Source organism: Muntiacus reevesi, chromosome 14, assembly GCF_963930625.1.
Source record: "Muntiacus reevesi chromosome 14, mMunRee1.1, whole genome shotgun sequence".
Lineage (NCBI taxonomy): Eukaryota > Metazoa > Chordata > Mammalia > Artiodactyla > Cervidae > Muntiacus > Muntiacus reevesi.
The window spans coordinates 48,245,156-48,270,917 of NC_089262.1; the positions used below are offsets into that span (position 1 = coordinate 48,245,156).

At 38.6% G+C, this 25,762-nt stretch overlaps 1 protein-coding gene across 1 annotated transcript in view; it reads left to right on the forward strand.

Annotated features, from left to right (window-relative positions):
• RAB3C (RAB3C, member RAS oncogene family) overlaps nt 1-22,984 on the forward strand; it is a 280,487-nt gene extending 257,503 nt beyond the window's left edge. The window contains exon 5 of the mRNA XM_065905502.1: nt 21,708-22,984. Coding sequence (XP_065761574.1) covers nt 21,708-21,895 — 188 coding nt within the window. The 3' untranslated portion in view covers nt 21,896-22,984. The remainder of the gene's footprint in view (nt 1-21,707) is intronic.
• Nucleotides 22,985-25,762: the final 2,778 nt, after the last annotated feature.

Here is a 25,762-nt window from a genome sequence, read left to right on the forward strand (position 1 = left end):
TGGAGACCAAAAGAAAGCAGGAGTAGCAATACTCATATCAGATAAAATAGACTTTTAAATAAAGGACGTGAAGAGAGACAAAGAAGGACACTACATAATGATCAAAGATCAATCCAAGAAGAAGAAATAACAGTTATAAATACATATGCACCTGACATAGGAGCACCGCAATATGTAAGGCAAATGCTAACAAGTTTGAAAGGGGAAATTAACAGTAACACAGTAATAGTGGGAGACTTTAATACCCCATTCACACCTATGGATAGATCAACTAAACAGAAAATTAGCAAGGAAACACAAACTTTAAATGATACAATACACCAGTTAGACCTAATTGATATCTATCGGGCATTTCACCCAAAAACAATGAATTTCACCTTTTTCTCAAGTGCACACAGAACCATCTCCAGGATAGATCACATCCTCAGCCATAAATCTAGCCTTGGTTAATTCAAAAAAATTGAAATTATTTCAAACATCTTTTCTGATCACAACGTGGTAAGATTAAATGTCAACTACAGGAAAAAGACTATTAAAAATACAAGTATATGGAGGCTAAACAACACGTGTCTGAAAACCGACAAATCACAGAAGAAATCAAAATATGCATAGAAACAAATGAAAATGAAAACATGACAACCCCAAACCTATGGGATTCAGTAAAAGGAGTGCTAAGGGGAAGGTTCATAGCAATACAAACTTACCTCAAGAAACAAGAGAAAAATCAAATAGATAACCTAACTTTATACCAAAAGCAACTAGATAAAGAAGAAATGAAGAACCACAGGTTTGTAGAAAGAAGGAAATCATAAAAAATTAGGGCAGAAATAAATGAAAAAGAAACAAAGGAGACTATAGAAAATGTCAACAAAACTAAAAGCTGGTTCTCTGAGAAAATAAATAAAATAGACAAGACTCATCAAGAAAAAAAGGGAAAAGAATCAAATCAACAAAATTAGAAATGAAAGTGGAGAAATCACAACAGACAACACAGAAATACAAAGGATCATATTAGCAACTGTATGCCAATAAAATGGACAACTTGTAAGAAATGGACAAATTCTTAGAAAAGTATAACTTTCCCAAACTGAACCAGGAAGAAATAGAAAATCTTAACAGACCCATCACAAGCACGGAAATCGAAACCATAGTCAAAAATCTTCTGACAAACAAAAGCCCAGGACCAGATGGCTTCACAGGTAAATTCTGCCAAAAATTTAGAGAAAAGCTAACACCTATCCTACTCAAACTCTTCCAGAAAATTGCAGAGGAAGGTAAACTTCCAAACTCATTCTATGAGGCCACCATCACCCTAATACCAAAACCTGACAAAGATACCACAAAAAAAGAAAACTATAGGCCAATATCACTGATGAACATAGATGCAAAAATCCTCAACAAAATTATAGCAGACAGAATCCAAAAACATATTAAAAAGATCATACATCATGACCAAGTGGGCTTTATCCCAGGGATGCAAGGATTCTTCAATATTTGCAAATCAATCAATGTGATACACCACAGTAACAAATTGAAAGATAAAAACCATATGATTATCTCAATAGATGCAGAGAAAGCATCTGACAAAATTCAACATCCATTTATGATAAAACCTTCCAGAAAGCAGGCACAGAAGGACCATACCTCAACATAATAAAAGCCATATATGATAAACCCACAGCAAACATTATCCTCAATGGAGAAAAACTGAAAATATTCCCCCTAAAGTCAGGAACAGGACAAGGATGCCCACTCTCACCACTACTATTCAACATCGTTTTGGGAGTTTTAGCCACAGCAATCAGAGAAGAAAAAGAAATAAAGGAATCCAGATTGGAAAAAAGTAAAACTTGGACTGTTTGCAGATGACATGATCCTCTACATAGAAAACCCTAAAGACACCACCAGAAAATTACCAGAGCTAGTCAATGAATATAGTAAAGTTGCAGGATATAAAATTAACACACCAATATACCTTGCATTCCTATACAGTAACAATGAAAAAACAGAAAGAGATATTAAGGAAACAATTCCATTCACCATTGTAACGAAAAAAATAAAATACTCAGGAATAAATCTACCTAAAGAAACAAAAGACCTATATATAGAAAACTATAAAACTGATGAAAGAAATCAAAGAGGACACAAATAGATGGAGGAATATACCTTGTTCATGTATCAGAAGAATCAATATAATGAAAATGAGTATACTACCCAAAGTGATCTATAGATTCAGTGCAATCCCTGTCAAGCTACCAATGGTATTTTTCACAGAACTAGAACAAATAATTTCACAGTTTGTATGGAAATACAAAAAAAAAAAAAAAAAAACCTTGAATAGCCAAAGCAATCTTGAGAAAGAAGAACAGAACTGGAAGAATCAACCTGTCTGACTTTAGACTATACTACAAAGCTACATTCATCAAGTCAGTATGGTGCTTGCACAACGACAGAAATATAGATCAATGGAACAAAATAGAAAGCCCAGAGATAAATACATGCACCTATGGACACCTTATCTTTGACAAAGGAGGCAAGAATATACAATGGAGAAAAGACAATCTCTTTAACAAGTGGTGCTGGGAAACCTGGTCAACCACCTTGTAAAAGAATGAAACTAGAACACTTTCTAGCACCATACACAAGAATAAACTCAAAATGGATTAAAGATCTAAATGTAAGACTAGAAACTATAAAACTCCTAGAGGAAAACATAGGCAAAACACTCTCTGACATAAACCACAGCAGGATCCTCTATGATCCACCTACCAGAGTAATGGAAATAAAAGCAAAAATAAACAAATGAGGTCTGATTAAATTTAAAAGCTTTTGCACAATGAAGGAAACTATAAGCAAGGTGAAAAAACAGCCTTCAGAATGGGAGAAAATAATAGCAAACAAAGCCACTGACAAATAATCAATCTCAAAAATATACAAGCAGTTCATGCAGCTCAATACCAGAAAAATAAACAACCCAATCAAAAAATTGGCCAAAGAACTAAACAGACATTTCTCCAAAGAAGACATACAAATGATTAACAAACACATGAAAAGATGCTCAACATCACTCATCAGAGAAATGCAAATCAAAACCACAATGAGGTACCATCTCATGCCGGTCAGAATGGCTGCTATCAAAAAGTACAAACAATAAATGCTGGAGAGAGTGTGGAGAAAAGGGAATCCTCTTCACTGCTGGTGGGAATGCAAACTAGTATAGCTATTATGGAGAGCAGTGTGGAGATTCCTTAAAAAACTGGAAATAGAACTGCCATGTGACCCAGCAATCCCACTGCTGGGCATACACACCAAGGAAACTAGAATTGAAAGAGACACATGTACCCCGATGTTCATCACAGCACTGTTTACAATAGCTAGGACATGGAAGGAAGCAACCTAGATGTCCACTGGCAGACGAATAGATAAGAAAGCTGTGGTACACATACACAATGGAATATTACTCAGCTATTAAAAAGAATGCATTTGAATCAGTTCTAATGAGGTGGATGAAACTAGAGCCTATTATACAGAATAAAGTAAGTCAGAAAGAAAGACACCAATATAGTATATTAACACATATATATGGAATTTAGAAAGATGGTAATGATGACCCTATATGAGAGACAGCAAAAGAGACAAGGATATATAAAGAACAGACTTTTGGACTCTATGGAAGAAGGCGAGGGTGGGATGATTTGGGAGAATAGCAGTGAAACATGTATATTACCATATGTGAAATAGATCACCAGTGCAAGTTCAATGCATAAAACAGGGCACTCAAAGCCAGAGCACGGGGACAACCCTGAGGGAGGGGATGGAGAGGGAGGAGATGGGGAAGGGAGGGGGGAGGAGGGTTTTTGATGGGGGACACATGTACACATGTTTTTGATGGGGGACTGTACACATGTACAGTCATGTACACCCATGACTGATTCATTTGTTAATGTATGGCAAAAACCACTACAATATTGTAAAGTAATTAGCCTCCAATTAGAAAGAAAAAAAAAAAAAAAAAAAAACTAAGGTGGATGGAACATCACTGTAACCAAGCTAAGAAAGTCTACCTCCTGAGATTTTAATGCCCATGCTGCTGATTTCTGCTGAGGCTGAATGACTTCAGCATTACCTAATTTAGAACTCTGATTTTAGGATTCTCCAACTGGTTCCTGTTTAGAGTCTTTTGGACTTCCTAGGTGGAGCTAGTGGTAAAGACGCCACCTGCTGTTGCAGAGGACATAGGGAGATTCAGGTTCAATCCCTGGGTCGGGAAGATCCCCTGGAGAAGGGCACAGAAACCCATTCCAGTATTCTTGCTTGGAAAATCCCATGGAGAGAGGACCCTGGAGAGTTGTATAGTCCATGGGGTCACAAAGAGTTGTGAAGCAACTTAGCACATATGCACGCACTCTTGGCTTTCATTGCCAGCCCAGGTAAGAGAGAACAAGGCAGTAACTTCACTGAACTTTGAGCCCATGCAGTCTGACCCTAAGCAGCCAGATTCTCTTTATGCATTTTCCATTGAAGAGAATTATAACAGCAGCATCACACCTTCCTGGCCGCTAAACTCCACCTGAGTCGTATTCTTGGAACAATATGGAGATATAGATAAGGTCTTAACTGAATTTATTTTTCTATTTTATAATCCAGGAGGAAATCTGGGTCTATTTACCTGGTAATCCTATTTAAACACTGTTCATGAACCCCACAGTCTTCCAGCGATACAGTGAAAGATGCCAGAAAATGACTAGATTGTTGTTAAAGGAGAAATTCTTTCAAATACAATCTCACCCAAGTATTGATACATAATATCTCTTTTCCAGCTTTATGGAATGTCCTCCAACCAATAAACTGAAATCTCCTTAACTACTCATTCTGTACTTTATAAGAAACCTCTGGAAATTCTTGATGACTCATTGTATGGGTCTTAAAAATTACACTAAGACAATTACCACTAAGCCACACATCAATTTCTTAGTATTTTTAGAGGATCATTTTAGGGAATCTGTAAGAAAGACTACTTAAGGTAGTTCCCTTCTAAATAATGGAAGACTGAGGTATTATAGAGCATGCTGTCTTTCTTCTTTGTTGCACTGAGAGAGCCACATTAGACTGCTCTGAGACTAGGAATAACAGATGAATTAACTCAAGTCACAGGCAGGCTTCGAAACACTGAAGGGGTCTCACTTCTTTCTCAGAAAATTCAAATCAAAATTCAAAGGACCAAGGCAAGGAGAGGAGAAAAAACTAGAGGGAAGACTGGATCTAGAGAAGGGCTTCTCAAAAATACCAGTGTGCAAGCCGCACATCAGGCCAATTAAATTTGGATCTCTCTGATAGGACCCAGTCAACAGTATGGTTTAAAATTTTTTATTGAAGTAAACTGACATATAATGTTACTCCAAGTATATAATATAATGAGTCAGTATTTGCCAATTGAAAAATGTTCACCACAATATGTCTAATATCCATCACCACATATAATGACAATTTTTTCTTGTGATGAGAACTTAAAGATTTATTTCTTAGCAACTTTCAAATATACAATAGAATATTATTAACTACAGAGCAGCAGTTCATGGAGTTGTGGAGAACCAGACATGACTGGGCAACTGAACCACCACCATGCTATACATTACATCTCCATGATTTATTCTGTAACTGGACGTTAGCACCCTTTGACCCCTTTCATCCATTTTGCCTGCCCCCTCCAAGCCCCCACCTCTGATCACCACCAATCTGTTCTGTATATCTATGAGCCAAGTTTTATTTTGGGGGTTTTTTGCAGAGGAGGGGTGGTTGTTTGCTATTTTTTTTTAAATTCTACATGTGAGATCATATGCTATTTATCTTTGTTTGACTTACTTCACTTAGCATCATGCCTTCCAAGTCCATCCATGTTGTTGCAAATGGCAAGGTTTCATTCTTTATTATGGTTGAATAGTAGTCCATTGTATAAATATGTACCACATCTTCTTTGTACATTCATCCAATGTTGTGTATTTATGTTTCCATATCTTGGTTGTTGTAAATAATAATGATATTATTAACACAGAGATTCATTAATGTTTTAAAATTAGTGTTTCCATTTTTTTTTTTTTTCATTTTCTTCTTATAAATACCCAGAGGTGGAGTGGTTGGATCATGTGGCAGTTCTATTTTTAATTTTTTGAGGAACCTCCAAATTTTTTATAGTGGCTGCAAAATTCGCATTCCTACTGATAATATGCAAGGGTTCCCTTTGCGCTACATTTTTGCCATCACTTGTTATTTCATGATTTTTTTTTTTTAACAATAGCCATTCTAACAGGTGTGAGACAATGTCTCATTATGGTTTTGATTTGCATTTCCCTGGTTAGTAATGCTGGGCTTTTGTTTCATGCACATGTTGGCCATCTGTATGTCTTCTTTGGAAAACTGTATATTCAGAAGTAAAACTGTTGCCTTTTCGTTTTGTTAATGGTTTCCTTTGTTGTACAGAAGCTTTTGTTTGATGTAGTCTCATTTGTTTCATTTTGCTTTCATTGCCTGAGCTTTTGGAGTTAGATCCAAAAAATCATCACCAAGACCAATGTCAAGGAACTTACTGCCTGTTTTCTTCTAGAAGTTTTATGGTTTCAGGTCTTTAATCCATTGTGAGTTAATTTTTATGTAAAGTGTAAAATAAGTTTCCAGTTTTATTCTTTTGCATGTGGCTTCCAGTGCAATTTATTGAAAGGACTGTTCTTTGCTCACCATATATTCTTGGCTCCTTTATTGCAAACTAACTAACCAAATATACATAGGTTTATTGCTGGATTATCTGTTGTCTCATTAAAACTAAGTTAATTTTTTCTGTTGTTTTCCTGTTCTCTATTTCATTTCTTCTCTAATCTGTTACTTCTTTCCTTCTGCTAACTTTAACTGATTTGTTCTTCATTTTCTAGTTTTTTAAGGTATAGAGTTATGGTTTTTTGTTTCTTAATGTTCCTTTCATGTAAGTATTTATTTCTATGAACTTCCTTCTTAGAACTATTTTTGCTGCATCCCATAAGTTTTGGTAAGTATTGTTTCCCTTTCAATCTGTCTCAAGATGTTTTATTTCCCCTTTAATTTTCTTCTTTGATTCATTTATTGTTGAAGTAGTATTTAATTTCCATGCATGCATGAATTTTCCATCTTTCCTCTTGTTGATTTCTAGTTTCCTATACCATTGTGGTCCAAGGACATACTTAGTATGATTTTAATCTTGAATTTTCTAAGATTTGTTTTGTGACCCATCATATGATTGATCCTATAACATATTCCATGTACACCTGAAAAGAAAGTATACAGTTGACCCATGAATGACATAAACTGCATCAGTCCATTTATATGTGAATTTTTAAAATAAATATGTTGAAAAATTTTTTGAAGAATTTCAGTAATGTGAAAAAACTCATGGACAAACCACATAGCCTAGAAATACTGGAAGAAAATTTTTTTTAAAGTCTGTTATGTCATAAATGCATAAAATATATGTAAATACTAGTCTATCATTACATAAGCACATGTGTGTGTGTTAGTTGCTCAGTTGTATCTGACTTTGTGACCCCATGGACTGTAGCCCACCAGGCTCCTCTGTCCATGGGATTCTCTAGGCATGAATATGGAGTGGGTTGTCATTTCCTTCTCCAAGGGATCTGCCCAACCCAGGGATCAAACCTGGGTCTCCTGAATCGCAGGCAGATTCTTTACTGTCTGAGACACCAGGGAAAACCAACATAGGCATAGGATGATATTTAATATAAGATTAATAATGTCTTTGTTTTCTTCCTGTTTATAACCTTGCTTTAAAGTATTACATAACCACACAGTATGCCACTCTCTCTCATAACTGGAGAAGCTAAGTAGGATTTTAAAAGAGTAACAATATTTCCAGTACTGTATCATGAGTATGACTATAATATTATATGCCATAAACATTTTGTGAGTGTGGAATTCTTGGTGGACAGTTTTTTTCTCGCTGTATTTTGAATATATCATCTAATTGACTCCTGGACTGACAACTTTCTGTTGAGAATCCACCAATAGTTTTACGGGTATTCCTTTGTCACTTCCTTCTTTTCCCTTTCTGCTTTCAGAATTATGTGTGACATTTGACAATTTAATTAAAATGTGTCTGATATAGCCCTTTTGGGGCTTATCTACTAAGGGTACTTTAGGATTCATGAATCTGGATGTCCATTTCTCTCCCCAGATTTGGGAAGTTTTCTGTCATTATTGCTTTAAATATATTTTCTTCTCCTTTCTCTTTCCATAATGTGGATATTGTTTCTTTTGTATCCTGTTAAGTCCCACAGACTTCCTTTGCTCTTTTTCATTCTTTTTCCCTTTCACTCCTCTGTCTGGATAATTGTAAATGTTCTGAATTCTACACTATTGATTCTTCCTTTTGTGTGATTGAGTCTGCTTTTGAGTCTTTATTGAATTCATGATATTGTTCTTCTCTAGGATATGTTTTTTAAGGTTTATAATTTTTGTTGAACTTCACATTCCGTTCATGCTTTCTGAATTTTGTTTAGCTGTTTGTTCCTGTAGTTCACCAAACTTCTTTAAGAAGACTGTTCTAATTTGTCTGACAGTTCATAGATTTACATTTCTTTAGTGTCAGTTATTTGGGGCTTACCAAATTTCCTTTGGTGGTATTGTGTGTACCTGATTTTTCATGATTCTTAATTCTTTATGTCACTATCTGCACATTTGAGTGAACAGTTTCCTCATGCAAAATTTATAGGTTCACTTTGGCAGAAGAGTTCACCAGTCAGCTCAGTTTGGGTTTCTGGACGTCTGTTGGCAGCACCGTTGGTGTGAAGCCTCTGCCCACGCTCTGAGGTTGGGGGGTGGGTGTGTGCCACAGGCTGAGGATAGTCAGACTGGACTGCTGGCTTGCTTCCCTGCCCAAGCAGGACTGCAGCATGCGCTCTGTATTTCCCTGGGTTCTCTTGACCATGCTTATTACACAGTTGTCTTGGGTACTATGCTCAGCAGTGGATGGTGCTATGAATTAACTTCCCTGGCACGGTAGGGCAGCAGGGCATACCCCAGGGGTGGTACAGCTTATTGTTTAGAAACCTGAGTATGTCCAGACTGTACACTGAATTCCCTGGCCTAATGCGGCCACTTGATTTTACTCTCTGAAGACAGGAAAAGCCTGTCTACGGGCTATGTGCTCTGTGTAAGTGCCACTGTAAGCAGGACTTTTAGATAGGCTACACAGCTTCCCTATGCTCTGGTTAGGTACCCTGGTCAGGTGGGCTGAAGGCAATATTCAGCAGTGGATGGGGCTGTAAATTAGTTTCCCTCCCCTGATAAAAAAGGAGAATTGGATCCAAGTCTGGTTTTATCTCAAGCCAACCCACATCCCAATTTCCCAAGCTATACAGGACCATGACTGGCTTTGCTCTGTGGAAATCAATTCTGCTGCATACTCTCTACTCAGGTGTTGTTGGGCTATGCAGCTTCTGGGTATTCTGGCCAGCCTTTCTGACTTGGCAGGACTGGGAGCTACATTCAGGAGTGAGCCAGGCTGTGACCCAGCTCTCGTGCCTGGGTGGGGGAAGGCCAGGTTACAGGGTAAGAAGGCTCTTTGAAGACCTGCATCAGGCAGAACCATTCCCTGGTCAGACTGCACCACCATCTTGGCTCCACAGATGAGCGAAGCCACTGGCTGGGACTGCTACTTGGGTGCTTCAGGTAGGAACTCGGTCTGTCAAGATCCAAGTGCTTGTTGCTGTGAGCCTCCCCCTGCTTCTCCATCACCGTCAGATTCCCGGAGAACAAGCCTCACAGACGTCCTCACCATCCCTTGTGGGATGAGTCTGGAATGGAGGCCCCTAAGCAGCAGTCCACATATGGGGAAAGCTGTACATTTACCCCAGGCTCTCTGTTCCCCCGGAGGAAGAGCAGGCTGTGGGTGTGGTGCTGCACCAGCCTGGAGGGGAGCCGCACAGTCGGCATGGAGAGCTCTTCTTACCCTGCTAATGCAGCCTGTGCTGGCTCTCTGGGGCGTGGGGTGCTTCAGCCTCCCACATGTCCTAGGATTGCCTCGGTGGTGGTTTGTCACATGGCTAGTTGTCACTTGCTCTCCCTGTGAAGGAATGAAGTCAGGAATGACCTATGTCATCATCTTGGTGATCCAGAAATCTAGATTTTTTAAAGGTCAGCTCAAAATAAAATGTTAAAAGTCTGCACACCAGATACCACATACAGAAGTCTCTGTCTTGAAGAGTAGGTTGGATTTGGGAAGGGGGAAAGGATGAGGGACAGTGATTCAAGGAGATAACTCAAATGGGCAAAACTGCAAAGGGCTTATGTTGAGTCTCTTCAGCAGATGGGGTCTCTTCCAGCAAGCTGGGCTGAGTGCAGAGTGCTGGGGGTGTTTTGGCCGAGAATGATGAATCACAGCATGGGAAGCTGCTATATCAGCAAACTCAGATACTTCTTTCCCTCTCTGCTGTTGTGCTGATCCTCTCCCACATATGAAGTGTGTTAAGCTTCTGTCTGGAGAGAGAAGGACCAGGAGGGAACCTCTGCATTGAGCAGGATTTATCAAAGGCACAGAATGATCCTTGCATAGTTTCAGCATACTAATAAAACAGGAGAAAAGCTAACATCCAGTTAGGCCGGGCTAAGGGCAAGGAGTCAAAGACTAGCATACTTGACCTTTTATTTTCACAAAACAAACCTTTGGCTGAAATTCTCCAGCTTTGGTCTGCTTTCTGCGGCGTCTTCTTCAGGTAAATGGGTCAAAATCCTTATCAGTTCCTCTAAAGTCTGTCTCCAGGCTGGGGCCCAGCAGGGAACGAGCTGATATCGTAGCTTGGCCTGCTGCTCAGCAGGCTCAAGTTCTGGCCCGAACGTCACCCACCTGGCGACAGAATGACCTTCCCTTGCTGCCATGGCTCATTCAATTCCACAGAAAGGGGAAGACACTGAAACTGCAACCAGAATCTGGAAGCAGAAAGTCTTCTCATTTAGGAGTTTGGAAATAGAAACCTAAGGACAGATCACAGATTTTTAACAATGAGAGATGAAAAGGATTTACCACCCTATGATTTTTATGGAATGAAAGAACAGTTGCAATTTTTTTTTCTCTCATACTGAAGTTGGAAATAGTCATAGTGCCCCAAATGGTGTTGAGGATTTTCCTAGAGGTGAAAAAAGAAAACAATTCCCCAGAATATCTTATGGAAACAAATGATATTTCACAACATGGCATAGGATGCATGGGAATAAGTCATTACCTATAAGAGTATTTTAAATACTGAAGGCTGAGCAGATGGTAGTTAAGTTCTCAATATTTGAATATTTGAATTGTGATTATTACCACTAATAATTACAAGGGGAACAAGTCTCTTGGAGGTGCTGGGACATTTCAGTACTCTAGGTGCCAACGGGGAGCCTGCCTGGAACCCACTACTTTGATGAGCAGTGGGCTTTCTGCCTAAATCTGCCTTGTGTGGGTTATCAGTACCAGACCTTCCCTGGAACCTGGCACTCACGTGACCTTCAGGGAGCCAGGCAGAGCAGTGCCAGCAGCCAAGCTGAGCATGCTTCATGTACTTCATGTTCACCAGAATGTATTCAGACGTCCTCTACCATAAGCTCTGTCATCTCCACTGAGGCTAGAGCAAAAATAATGACAAATACCTGTTTGAAAGGTTTGTGTTGAGTATGAGGTGATATTTTCTGACAGAATCCTCCTCTATGAGTGGGATGGTTTCCCCAGTAGGGCCTGGAGATTCCTTCTGGAGCAATCTCTCATGGAAAACATTCTCATTCATTTAAAACAGTGATTCTTCCGCCATATGTATACATATATACTCTCTTTTTTGGATTTCCTCCCCATTTAGGTCACCACTTCCCTAGTGGCTCAGACAGTAAAAGAATCTGCCTATAGTGCAGGACACCTGGGTTCGATCCTGAGTCAGGAAGATCCCTTGGAGAAGGGAATGGCTACCCACTCCAGTATTCTTGCCTGGAGAATCCCATGGACAGAGGAGCCTGGTGGGCTACAGTCCATATGGTTGCAAAGTCAGAGTGAGCGACTAACACTTTCCCGCTTTTCACTTTCATTTGGAGCACTAAGTCAGAGCTCCCTGAGCTATACAGTAGATTCTTATTACTATCTATTTTATTAGTATCTATATGACACATAGTGTCAATAGCGTACATGTGTCAATCCCAAACTCCCAGCTCATCCCACCCTCTTCCCCCATTGGTGTCTATTCATTTGTTCTCTATGTTTGTGTCTCTGTTTTGTAAATAAGATCATCTGTACCAAATGGATAAAACAGTGATAAATATATCATACAGCTTATTGATGTAATGCACATAGAATGCATTTCACCCATTTAAACAGTGTTCAGTTCAGTGGTTCTTGGTATATTCACAGAGCTGTGCAACCTTTAACACAATCAATTTTCATCACCCCAGGAAGAAACCCCATGCTCATTAGTATTCACTCCCTATTTCTCCTGACTCTATAGTTTTGCCTCTTTTGGACATTTCATATAAATGGAATCATATAAGATGTAGTGCTTTTGTCTGACTTATTTCACTTAGCATCATATTTTCAAGGTTTATCTACATTTTAGCCTGTATCAGTACATTTTATGACTGAAAGGTATTCCATTATATGCATTTTCCACATTTTATTTATCCACTCATCAGTTGATGGACACTCAGGCTGTTTCCACTTTTTTATTATAACTATTGCTATTCTAAATAGTTCTGTGCAAAATTTCTGTGGACATGTTTTCACTTCTCGTGCTAATGTACCTAGTAGTGGAATTGTAGGTTATACAGTAAGTATGTTGAACCATTTGAAAAACTGCCAGAATGTTTTCCAAAGAGGCTGCATCATTTTAAACTCTCATCAACAGTGTATAAAGATAGTGAATCTTTTATAACAAATTTGTACTCTTTGAGCCCCATTTTGCCTATTCCCCAACTCTGCCTCTGGCAACCACTAATCTGTTCTCCGTATCTTTGAGCTTAACCTTTTCTTATTCTACATATAAATTAGATCCTACAGTATTTGTCTTTCCCTGTTTGACTTATCTCACTTAGCATACTGCCTTCAAAGTCTATCCATGTTGTTACAAATTGCAAGATTTCATTTTTATAGAACTGAATAACATTCTATGTGTTTGCATATACATATACACACATACACATTTTAAAAATTCACCCAGTCTGTGTACTCTTAGGCTGTTACCATGTCTTCAGTTCAGTCGCTCAGTCGTGGCCAACTCTTCGCGACCCCATGGACTACAGCACGCCAGGCCTCCCTGTCCATCACCAACTCCTGGAGTTTACCCAAACTCAAGTCCATCAAGCCAGTAATGCCATCCAACCATCTCATCCTCCGTCTTCCCCGTCTCCTCTTGCCTTCAATCTTTCCCAGCATCAGGGTCTTTTCCAATGAGTCAGTTCTTTGCATCACTTGGCCAAAGTACTGGAGTTTCAGCTTCAACATCAGTCCTTCCAATGAATATTCAGGACTAATTTCCTTTAGGATGGACTGGTTGGATCGCCTTGCAGTCCAAGGGACTCTCAAGAGTCTTCTCCAACACCACAGTTCAAAAGCATCAATTCTTCAGCACTCAGCTTTCTTTATAGTCTAACTCTCACATCCATACATGACTACTAAAGCTTTGACTAGACAGACCTTTGTCAGCAAAGTAATGTCTCTGCTTTTTAATATGCTGTCTAGGTTGGTCATAACTTTTCTTCCAAGGAGTAAGCATCTTTTAATTTCATGGCTGCAGTCACCATCTGCAGTGATTTTGGAGCCCTCCAAAATAAAGTCTGCCACTGTTTCCCCATCTATTTGCCATGAAGTGATGGGACCAGATGCCATGATCTTAGGTTTCCAAATGTTGAGCTTTCAGCCAACCTTTTCACTCTCCTCTTTCACTTTCATCAAGAGGCTCTTTAGTTCTTCTTCTCTTTCTGCCATAAGGGTGGTGTCATCTTCATATCTGAGGTTATTGATATTTCTCCTGGCAATCTTCCATGTCTTAGCTATTATAAATAATGCTGTGATAAACATGAGGGTACCCATGTGTTTTCCAGTTATTGTTTGTTTTCTTCAGGTAAATAACCTGAAGTGGAATTGCTGGATCATACAGAACTTCTATTCTCAATTTTTTGAGGAACTCCATTCTGTTTTCCACAGTGGCTACAGCAACTTACTCCCATCAACAAGTATACTAGCATTCCCTTTTTTCCACATTCTCACCAACATGTATTATTTCTTGTGTTTTTGATAACAACCATCCTGACAGGTGTGAGGTGATGTCTCATTGTGGTTTTGATTTTCACTTCCCTGATATTTAGTGATGCTGAGCTTTTTTTGCTATCAATAATGTATAGGTTGCCTTTTCATTTTGTTGATGGTTTCCTAGAAGCTTTTTAGTTTGATGCAGTCCCACTTGTTTATTTTTGCTTTTGCTGCCTCTGCTTTTAGAGTCATATGTAAAATATCAGCACAAAGATTAATATCAAGGAGTTTACAGCTCATATTTTCTTCTAGGGGTTTTATATTTTTAGGTCGTACATTCAAATCTTTTATCCCATTTCAGTTAATTGTTGTATATGGTGTAAGTTAGTGGTCTAGTCTTATTCTCTTCCATCTGATTGTCCAGCTTTTTCAGTACCATTTATTAAACAGACTTTCTTTTCCTCATTATATATTTTTGGCTTCTTTGTTGTAAATTAGTCAGCCACATATACATGGATTTATTCCTGAGCTTTCTTTTCCACTGATCTGTGTATCTATTTTTATAGATACAAAAATATCAAAAAATAGTGTTTTGATTACTATACTTGCTTAGTTGCTCAGTCATGTCTAACTATTTGTGACCCTAAAGGGCTGTGGCTCCTCTGCCCATGGGATTTTTCAGGCAAGAATACTTGAATGGGTTGCCATTTCCTTCTCCAGGTGATCTTCCCAAACTAGAGACTGAACCCGGGTCTCCTGCATTGCAGGCGGATTCTTTACCACTGAGCTGTCAGGAAAGCCCCCTTTGATTACTATAGCTTTGTAATATATTACTAGTTTGAAATCAGGTAGTATGTTGCCTTTAGCTTTGTTCTTGCTTAAGACTGCTTTGACTATTTCGAGGAATCTTTTGTAATTTTATATAAAATTTAGGATTGCTTTTTCCATTTCTGTGAAAAGTGCCATTGGAACTTTGATAGGGATTTTCACCAGATCTGTAGATTCCTTTGGGTAGTATGGACAATCTATGAAGATCTTTCCACTTATTTGTATCTTCAGCTTTTTCCCACTGGTGTCTTACAATTGGTGTCTTGCAGATAAGTATACTTATCTTTCACCATCTTGGTTGAATTTATTCCTAGGTATTTTATTCTTTTTTAATGTAATTGTAACTGGGATTTTAAATTTTTTTTCTGATAATGTTATTAATGAATAGAAAACAAAACAGATTTTTATATACTGATTTTGTATCCTACAACTTTACTGCATTTGTTTCTTCTCCAATGTTTATTTGTGATAGAGTCTTTAAGGTTTTCTGTATTTAGTATATCATCTGCAAGTAGTTACAGTTTTACTCCTTCCTTTCCCAATTTGGATGTCTTTTATTTCCTTTTCCTTCCTGATTTCTCTGACTAAAACTTCCACTGACATGCTGAATCAAAGTGACAAGAAATGGTATTTCTGTCTTGTTCCTGATCTTGAGGGAAAACTTTCAGCTTTTTACCGCTGAGTATGATGTTAGCTGTGGGGTGGGCATATATGGCCTTTATTATGTTGAAGTACAGTCCTTCTATATCCACTTTGTGAATTTTATCATAAATGGATGTTGAATTACGTTAAATGCTTTTTCTGTACCTATTAAGATGATGATGATTTTTATCCTTCGTTTTGTTCATGTGTATATCCTGTTGACTGATAGCAGATGCTGAATCATCCTTGCATCCCTGGAATATATCCCACTTGATCATGGTAATCATAATGGATTATCATGGATCATCATAATTCTTTCAATGTATTGAATTTGGTTTGCTAATATTTTGTTGAGGATGTTTTACATCTATGTTCTTTAGAGATACTGGCCTATAATTTTCTCTTATCCTTGTCTCATTTTGGTATCTGGGTAATACTGACCTCATAAAATGAAGCGTTAGAAATGCTAGTATTAATTCTTCTTTAAGCATTTGATAGAATTCACCAGTGAAGCCACCTGATCCTGAGCTTTTGTTTGTTGAGAGGTTTTTGATGACTTATTCAATTTCCTTACTAGTATTTGTTCTGTTCAGACTGTTTCTTCATGATTGAGTCTTGGGAGATTGTATGTTTCTAGGAATTTATTCATTTCCTCTAGGTTGTCCAATTTGTTGGCCTATAATTGTTCATGGCAGTCTCTTATGATCCTTTGTGTTTCTCTGCTAATGTCTTCTCTTTCATTTCTGGCTTGAGTCCTCTTTTTTCTTGGAGAGTCTAGCTATAGGTTTGTCATTTTTGCTTATCTTTTCCAAGAATCAGCTCTTACTTTTTTGTTTCTATTTGATTTATTTCCGCTCTGATCTTTGTCAAGTCTTTCCTTCTGCTAACTTTGGGATTTGTTCGTTCTTTCTTTTTCTAGTTTCCTGAGCTATTAAGATTATGATTCTTCTTGTGTTCTTATATTCTTATTTATTGCTAAGACTTTTTTTAATTTTGGTAAAACATGGTAAACTTTATGTTAAAGTGTACAGTTTAGCATGTATCCACTTTGTTGTGCTACAAATTGCCAGAGTTTAGTTCATTTTGCAAAAGTGAAACTCTATACCTGTTATGTGACATCTGTTTTTCCCTCCCCCAGCCTCTAGTCCTTCACTTTCAGGCCCTCTGAATCTGTACTTTATAATTTTTTGTGACTAGTTTATTATACATAGCATAATTTCAAGATTCAGACATGTTGTAGCATGTGTCAGAATTTAAGACTTATACATTAGTCCAGAGTATATATATACCACATTTTGTTTACTCATTCATCAGCTGATAAATACCTGGGTTAGCTACCACCTTTTGGCTACTGTAAATGATGCTGTAATGAACATAGGTGTAAAGAGGCTAGTGAATCTTAACCTTTCATGTGCATAAGAAACCACCTAAGGAGCCTTTTAAAATGCGTGTTTAAGGTCCTTCTCCTGACAACTCCAGTTTAGTATGTCTGCGGTGAAGTTTAAAAGTTTTTAAGTACTTCAGGTGATTCTATTGTAGGTAGACCTCTAGTGGTATGAAATCAGGATAACATCTGTACTGATAACACAGTAGAGTGAAAGCTGGTTTGTACCACCTCTCTCTGCTTCCTTGCCCGGGGACAACATTAAATGCACCCAACATTTGCATTAATAGAGGTCCCAGAAGAAGAGAGAGAAAGGGCCTGAGAAAATATTCAAAAAGATTATGGCTGAAAACTTCCCTAATAAGGGAAAGGAAACAAGGAAAAGGAAAGTCACCCAAGTCCAGGAAGTACAAAGAGTCCCATACAAGATAAACCCAAGGAGGAACACAGTGAGACACATATTAATCAAATTGACAAAAATTAAATACAAAGAGGAAATATACAAGCAACACGGGAAAAGCAACAAATGACACACAAGGAAATTGCTGTAAGGTTATCTGCTGATTTTATACAGCTCAATATCCTGTACTAACCTATACGGGAAAAGAATTTGAAAAAGAATAAATATTTGTGTATATATAACTGAATCACTTTGCTATGCACCTGAAACTAACACAATGTAAATCAACTACACGCTAATAAAATTAAAAATATACATATTGAACCACAGTGCAAGGCTTATCCAACTTGAGAACAGTGCTGTCTGTGCCAGAGAGGACTCAGAATGGATGACTAGTATCTGTGGTTAACTGAAAGTGTTCACTGATTTGCTGATGAAAACATGTGCTGCAATTATTAATACTGAATGATGTAGTCTGAGGGACAGATGTCCAAAGCTGTAGGTTTAACCAGTAACCTATTTATTGGGAGATCTCCGTCACCCTTCACAATCAGGTTGCAGTGTGACCTTGGGCTACTTATTTGATCTGCTGAACCACTGTCCTACTTAATAAACTGGAAATGATCTCCAAAGTTTTATGAAAAAGACTATTTCCTAAGGATCACTGGCTGAAGTGCTGGCTCTCCAATGCTCCAATGTGTGGATGGGAGGTTAACTATTTCTAAGAACAAGGGCATGTTGCTATTGCTGAAGTTGAAAAGTGGAAGTGTTAGTTGCTCAGTCGTGTCTGACTCTTTGCAACTCCATGGACTGTAGCTGCTAGGCTCCTCTGTCCCTGGAATTCTACAGGCAAGATTACTGGAGTGAGTAGCCATTCCCTTCTCCAGGGGATCTTCCTGACCCAGGGATCAAACCCGAGTGTCCTGCATTGCAGGCAGATTCCTTACCGAGAACCACCATAGTTGAAGTTAGTATGATACATTGAGAGGTAATGGCCAGAAAACCTAACAAGGATTCAATGGAAAAATAAAGGCTGAAATGTTAAGGATTTAGTCCACAAGGTTTCAACACCATGGACATACACAGATGTGGGGTGTAATCTAACACAAAGTTGCCTGGATGAAGATACTGATTCCCCTGGAGGAAAAATTATTTATTGCACAGTAAACTTGCTTTGTTCCCAGGTGGCACAGTGGTAAAGAATCTGCCTGCCAATGCAGAAGATACAAGAAATGTGGGCTCAATCCCTGCGTCAGGAAGATCCTCTGGAGAAGGAAATGGTAGCCCACTCCAATATTCTTGCCAAAAAACTCCCATGGACAGAGGATCCTGGCAGGTTACATCCATGGAGGCGCAAGAGTCAGACATGACCTAGCAACTAAACAACAAAACTGCTTTGCCCTGGATCCAAATAACTATATGTTGAAATAATGATGTTTATTTTTATCCTGAATATCTCACTTTATGACAAATAGCTCATGTGGTCAGTGAGAGGAAGCCTAATTTCCAGAACCTTTAACATATTTCTCTGTAGACATACATCTGTCCTGATGGCTACCCTGATGGACCTTAGGCAGCATAAAATACCAGAGTATCTTTGGGATCATTAAGAAAAGATGTTTCACTTGGTTCACTGGGAGTGTTAAATCTAACTCTCTAAATTGATGAAAGTCTGTTATCTCAGCATAGAACTTCCAATTCTACTGGAGCCAAGTGGTAGCCTCTGCAGAGTATCTGAAGGCGCTGGCGAATGTGCATGTTTAGTTTAAATGCCAACTGTGTCATGACTGGCTGGTCAAGTAAGTGTCTGAGCAAAGTATTCAGCCATTGTGGGCCATTTCCTTACTGATGATTTGGAGAAAATACTGGCACCTACCTCATAGATAAAACATATAAAGTGCTTTAAATACTACCTGTTTTACAGTAACTATCCAAATGTTAGTTACTCTTACTGTTGTTTTAATGAGAGTATTCTTATTACATAATTATTATATAATTATAGCATTTTCTGGTTTTCTTGGCACTTTTACATATATTTTCTCATTTGAGCTTAATGAGAGACAAATATCATAAATAAGGATCATAAGAATAAAAACATGACTTTCTCATGATCATAAAGCCAGTAAATATTGCTCCTGTGGCCAAATCATCCCTCTCACTGTAGCATGGTACCTCCTCCTCCAGCCATGCTGGATAAATGGAGGACTGTTAAAATGGGGCAGTCTGTTCGTGGGGGTCCAGGCAACAGTCACGACACAGAGAGCACTCTGGCTGTTGGGATCAAGGATCACGTTACTCACCTCAAGCTGCACACCAGCAGCGGTGTGCGTCTCAAAGCCCAGACTGAAAGAATCACAGTTGGCAAAGGTTTGCATGGATGGCTGTTTGTTCTACAATGGCGACATCTTTTATGATACCCTTCAATTTCAGTGCCTTCTCCCAATCGTGCTAATAAATAAAAGACATGTCACGGAAGAGAGAAGAGAAAATTAAAACCTTTGGAGAAAAGAAATTCTGCACTTTGGTACAAATTACCCTCCTGTTAAAACTGAGAGAATCCCCACAAAGATGCAAATAGTTCTGACATCTAGGCAAGTTGAGGACCTAAGCAATGGCTTTTTTCCAAAATCTGGATCACATTGTTGAAAGGTGAATGAGCTAGCCCAATAGACTGCAAATGTTAGAGAAGAGAATTCTTGTTAAGCCAGATAGCATTTTCTGTAAAGAAATGCAGAATCTAAGAGAGCTACATAAACACTATCTGGAGAGACAAATGAAAGGGAAATAAAAGCCAAAGAAGGCTTGAAATATTCACTGCTATTTTATAAAACCTGTTTTAACTCATGCTGTTCCTTCAGCTCAAATCCTGTGGTTACTCACATTTTAACAATAGACTACACAGTAACTAGAGAAATTCAAGTTCAGACATAATCATCGATCTTAACCAAATCAGAAATTTTCACAAAAATTGCTTGTTGTTGTGTATCTTCAATAGTGCTTAAGAAAATAATTATTTCTAGGTTATAAGAGCAATTTTGACACAGATGCAAAATATTAATCTGTTTTTTCTCATTTGGCCTCAGGAGCTGGGATGAAATCACATGATTTAATCATTCTGAATCCATGTGGCTCCTCGGAGATAGGGCCAGATGTAACCAGAAGGATTTATAGGGTGTAAAATTCAGAATGGATTAGGAAAGCATTTCTGTGTTCAGCCCAATACATCCTAAATCAACATCCCCTGAATGGACCAGAGCAATCTCTGGCTGACCTAGTGGGGAGGTTGTCATGGCAACTGACTGGCAAGCTCAGCCAGTGGAATGTGACTGCAAACAATGGAGCGATAAGATTGCGTACAGAGCCGAGGACTGAGGCTGCTTCTGCCCAGGTAGTGATGCATCAGTAGAAGCACAAAACTCTCACTGCATTTTTGTGCCATCTCGCACTTCTGGCAGCTCATTTGAATTTATCGTGGCCTTTCCCAGCTGTTGATAAAAACACTGCTGCTGACAGATAACAGAAGCTCTGGAAAATCAGCATCAGTAGCTAGATACAGTGGTATACAAAGCCTTGGAGTGCTGTTAGGATACCACTCAAATTTCCTAAAGGAGGTTGAAGCACACTTAAGGTAAATCCAGTGATTCTTTAGCGCCACCTTGTGTCCAGTGAAATACTGGAAATTTACCAAAAGCTTACCCTCAGATGCTTCAGTAGGACAGACATGGAAAAAGCTAGGGCTGCACTGTGTTGGAGTTTGGGAGTCCCTTTCACAGCAGAATATGAACATGAAGACTTCTAAGCCTCAAGTTAATGAAAAAATGAAAATAACTTTGGTAGAACCCGAAGTGAGGAAAGAAAAAAAGCCAAATAACCCCAGTCTTAGAAAAGATTAGAAGCAGCTACATGGTGATCTAGGGGATGGGGGAAGAGATGACATGGACTCAACGCTGAGGAGTCTTCATGTTACTATTACCAGCGCTTGCCAAGGTATTTTTTTGTCTAGAGAAGAATAACATGCAACTATCACTAATTCCACTTTGTCCTGTTGTTCCTGGTTCACGGGTAGCAATATGTTCACATGACACCTCACACCTATCTCTCACCTAAACCACAGCCACCAGTCACTGCCCGCCTCCCATGACCATGTCCCGTTTAATTTCAGCACACATAGGAAATGATCAAACTGTGTTTCTGTGTGTTTCTTCCAGGATTTGAATTTTTTGAAACAAGTGCCAAGGATAACATTAACGTCAAGCAGACATTTGAGCGCCTCGTGGATATCATCTGTGACAAGATGTCCGAGAGCCTGGAGACGGATCCAGCCATCACTGCCGCAAAGCAGAACACGAGACTCAAGGAAACCCCTCCTCCACCGCAGCCCAACTGCGGCTGTTAATGTCCCCGTACAGGCAGCTCCGGAGGGGTTGGTTGCTAAAAATAGCATTTATAAGTGATCGATTAGCCTTCATTTATACTGCCTAATAACTATTTGAGGGAAGTCTCTGATGTCAGTGGCTCGAACGTGCATTCAATTCTGGGGAGATTCCCTGTGTTAATATGTGGCGAATATGTGATCTTAACTTTGTAAGGACTATCCATCTATAAACATCTGGTATTTGCATGTGATTTGTTATTTGTCTTCTAGGCTCTTTTTGTTTCAGATTTCTTAGATTAAGCTACTGCTGGGACTTCTGATTATAATTTCATACAACTGACTTTTGTGCCATGGGTTCAAATTATGAGATTCACTTGTAGGTATGATAACCGAGAATTTGGTTGTGTGCGTGGTGTGGGCTGGGGGTGATCTTAGGAGACCTTATTTGCTTTACTCTCAATTGAAAAATCCAGTGAAAATATTACTCATGATTAAGGAGACTGTTGTGAGTCTGGTTGGTTTATGGTTCAAGTATCTATCTTTCAATGTCATTAATAATTGAGAAGATCACTGACTATAAAGAAACAAAAATATTGTTTAAGGCCCTTGAAAATTTCCTAAGAGATGAATATTGACCCGACTGGAACTAGATATCAACAGGAGTCTTAGTTTGGATGTTTAAAAAAGGAATTCCTAACCCAGGACTGCTCCACCCAACATTCTAAATATTTGAGGGCACTGACAGACTGAAGTATCTGCTGAATGTGTTATATATCAAGCAACTTAATCCAGAATGGTAAATGTAGGATTCCAGGGCCTGAGTTTCCCCCATGGCATATACCACCACAACTTTCTGGAACCATCATCAACCCCTGAAACAGAGGTTAAGTTGAAGCTTGTTAGTCACTCTTCTCACAGGATGTAGACTTGCTTCCCAAACCACTGCCTTTTGCTCACACCTCCCCAGGTTTTTTAACTTGGTTAGAAGTCATTTAAGTAGTATCTCCATGGTTCTCAGGTTGAAGACAAGCAACTATCATCTCTAATCTTTTTAAGTCCAAGTATTTATACTTTTAAGGTATATCCCCATTCTGTAAGCCTTTATCCACGCTTAAGGGACTCAGAGACCACTATTTGGAGCTGAGGATTACAGAAATATCTTAGGATGTCATAAGCAAATTGAGAAGAGAAAGGAAATCATTTGAATACCCAGATTCTTTCTCCTAAATTTCTCAAGGACCTTATACAGTGAACAAGCAAACCAATCCCACCGGTGAGTCTAAATGAGCCAAAAAGAGATATAGCATCTGTATCACTACCCAGCATTGTTCACAGCTAGGACTTTAAGAAGGCACACAATGGCATATTTGTAAGGACAGTTCCATTAGGTGAACGTTCCTCTCTTTTGGTGATCATGTTAAACATTGCTTTCTCTTTTTAAAAGTAGAGAAACTTCCCATAAAATGCTGAGTGCAAGATTTTTAAGCCAAGATATTGATAGGGAAAGATAAAGAGGTCTCTGGAGAATAAATGCCTGCAAGTCAGGGAAGTAGATCACATATATTACTAGTAAGTTAGAAGATGAAAATTACAGGAGAAAGCACTTGGGATCTCTTAAGCATATCCACATTTTTATTATGTCTCATCTTCTTAGCTTAAAATCTACTAATTGGCAGTAAGTTTTCACTTTGGCACTCTGCAGGGTAGGCCTTAGTGAAGACAAGACATTAATGCTTTATAAGATTTTAATAGGGCAAACCAGCTTCAAAAATCACAGAAATTAAACTGAAGGGAAGCAAGTGAAAGTGGGGGCCATCAAAGCAGATTTGTTTGCAACAGAAGCCTGTTTGCATGGTATTGTAATATTTCTATAACCTAGACTAGAAAATGGCCATGTTAAATAATACAGCTGTTAAGCTGACCTTTCCAGTTTAACATGAAGCAATAGAACCAGGAACACCTTCCCATCCCCTCTTAGCCCTGACCTCACATACATACATACAGATTTCAACGACCTAAATATACTAAATAGGATGTCTCAGATGGCTTCTTCAGAAGGCCCTTGATATGTGTAATATTGTAAAATGGAAAGCAAAATCAGAGGGTAGAAAATTGGAAAGAAAGTTGAGTTTTACCCTCTTGCAAACACTTTTCCCAAAAAGCTAATTTCTACTGTAATTAATTGGCCCTAGAACCAGAAGACCTAACCCAAGTACCCACATACACAATGTCAAACCTACCAAAGTTGTGCTACTTTATGCCAGTAAGGGGAGCTTAACACAACAGCTGGGCTAGGTGTCAGTGCCAAGGAACATTCAGCAATTTCTATTTTCCAGACCTCAGTGGAAGCAGGGCCTTCCTAATTGATTTGAGAGTCAGTCTGACGCGCTCACCCTGGTGTGAATTTCACCAAGCCAGAAGCTTCCAGAAAGGATTGTCACAGAGCTCAATGAATTGAGCACCAATGCTCCTGCTATATAAACCACATGGAAAGAGAGAAAAATCCTCTATTCCTAATGTCATCAAGAGATCTTGACTTTAAAATCAAATTTGACAAAAAAAAAGAAATAACCAGTCCAGGATTAACTAAGTAAACTTCTATTGAAATCAAGCTATATTACTTATAACACTATAGTTCCAAAGTTTTTCAGCTTTCTGGCCATCATGCACATGAATATATATAAACACACACCTGCATACAACACCTCCCATATTCTCTCCATCTGCCAACAGCCTGAATAACCACAGATCATTTTTTACGAATTACCTAACTCGATCTGTATTCAAAAGCACAAAGACATCTTACAAAATGGTAGTGTGTAAATTGTAGACAACCATCTTTTAGCCTCGATGCAGTTCAATTAGTGTTTCAAGTACGGAAATATTTGTCTTCCTCTGCCACTTATCTCATCACCCCATCTCTCTGATTACTTTTATAAGCAAACCTTGATTGTTTTGAGCAGATATTTCCAAGAGCTTTGGTTTGGGGACTTCCTTTCTGTTCTAAATGGAAATGAAAAATTGGACTGTAAATTATTTCCTCTACATGGTCATTCATGGAGTGGATCTGCATTTCAGCTTTTGGGGATGTGAGTAGACATAGAAGGTACATGGAACTTGAGTCCTAAGACGACAGTTTATGAGTTAGCATTGTGTGTCTGGGCTCCTAAGAAGAACTGCTTTAAGTCAGTGAATTCATTCATTGTCACTGCCCTCCCTGAACAGCTTCCACTGCCTTGAACTTCCAACCTCCTCCTTAGGTTCACTTAAAATCATTACCCCCTGCTGCCTAATAAATAAGGGCTAAGATTTTTATTTGGAAAGGGAACCATGATGATGCCTTTGGCTACAGAGAAAACTGCAGCAGTGTTACATTAAATGTGAACTATAAATTCTATTAAAGTACAACCCCAATTATACAGGCCATCTATATTTGCCACAAACAAATATCTATTTCAGCTACTTAACTCTTATCCAGATTAATTACAGGTCTTTAGTTCAGCACAGTGGTTATCTTTCAGGGACCAACTTAAACTTCCAATTTTAACTATGTTTATGCTGACAATACTTTCAGGGATGAAATGTTTTTTGTTTTTTAAGTAAAACACAGTCTGCTGTTAACTGAACTTCCATGAAACATTAACTTCAGAGCACGGTAGTTGGTAATTGGGGCTCACTGTGATGTGTTTTATCTGATGTGTATCTTCGTGCTTGGCAAGGATGCGCTGTGCCATTCTTCAGTCAACCATGTGGCATTGGTGGGACTATATTGAAAATGTAGCCAGACTCTCCCAAGCTAGACCAAGGCAGAGGTAGCAGCTGCATATGGAAAACTAATCCAAGTCTTAAAGTCATTAACTAAAACCCTTCCAAGCCAAAAAGTGCTTA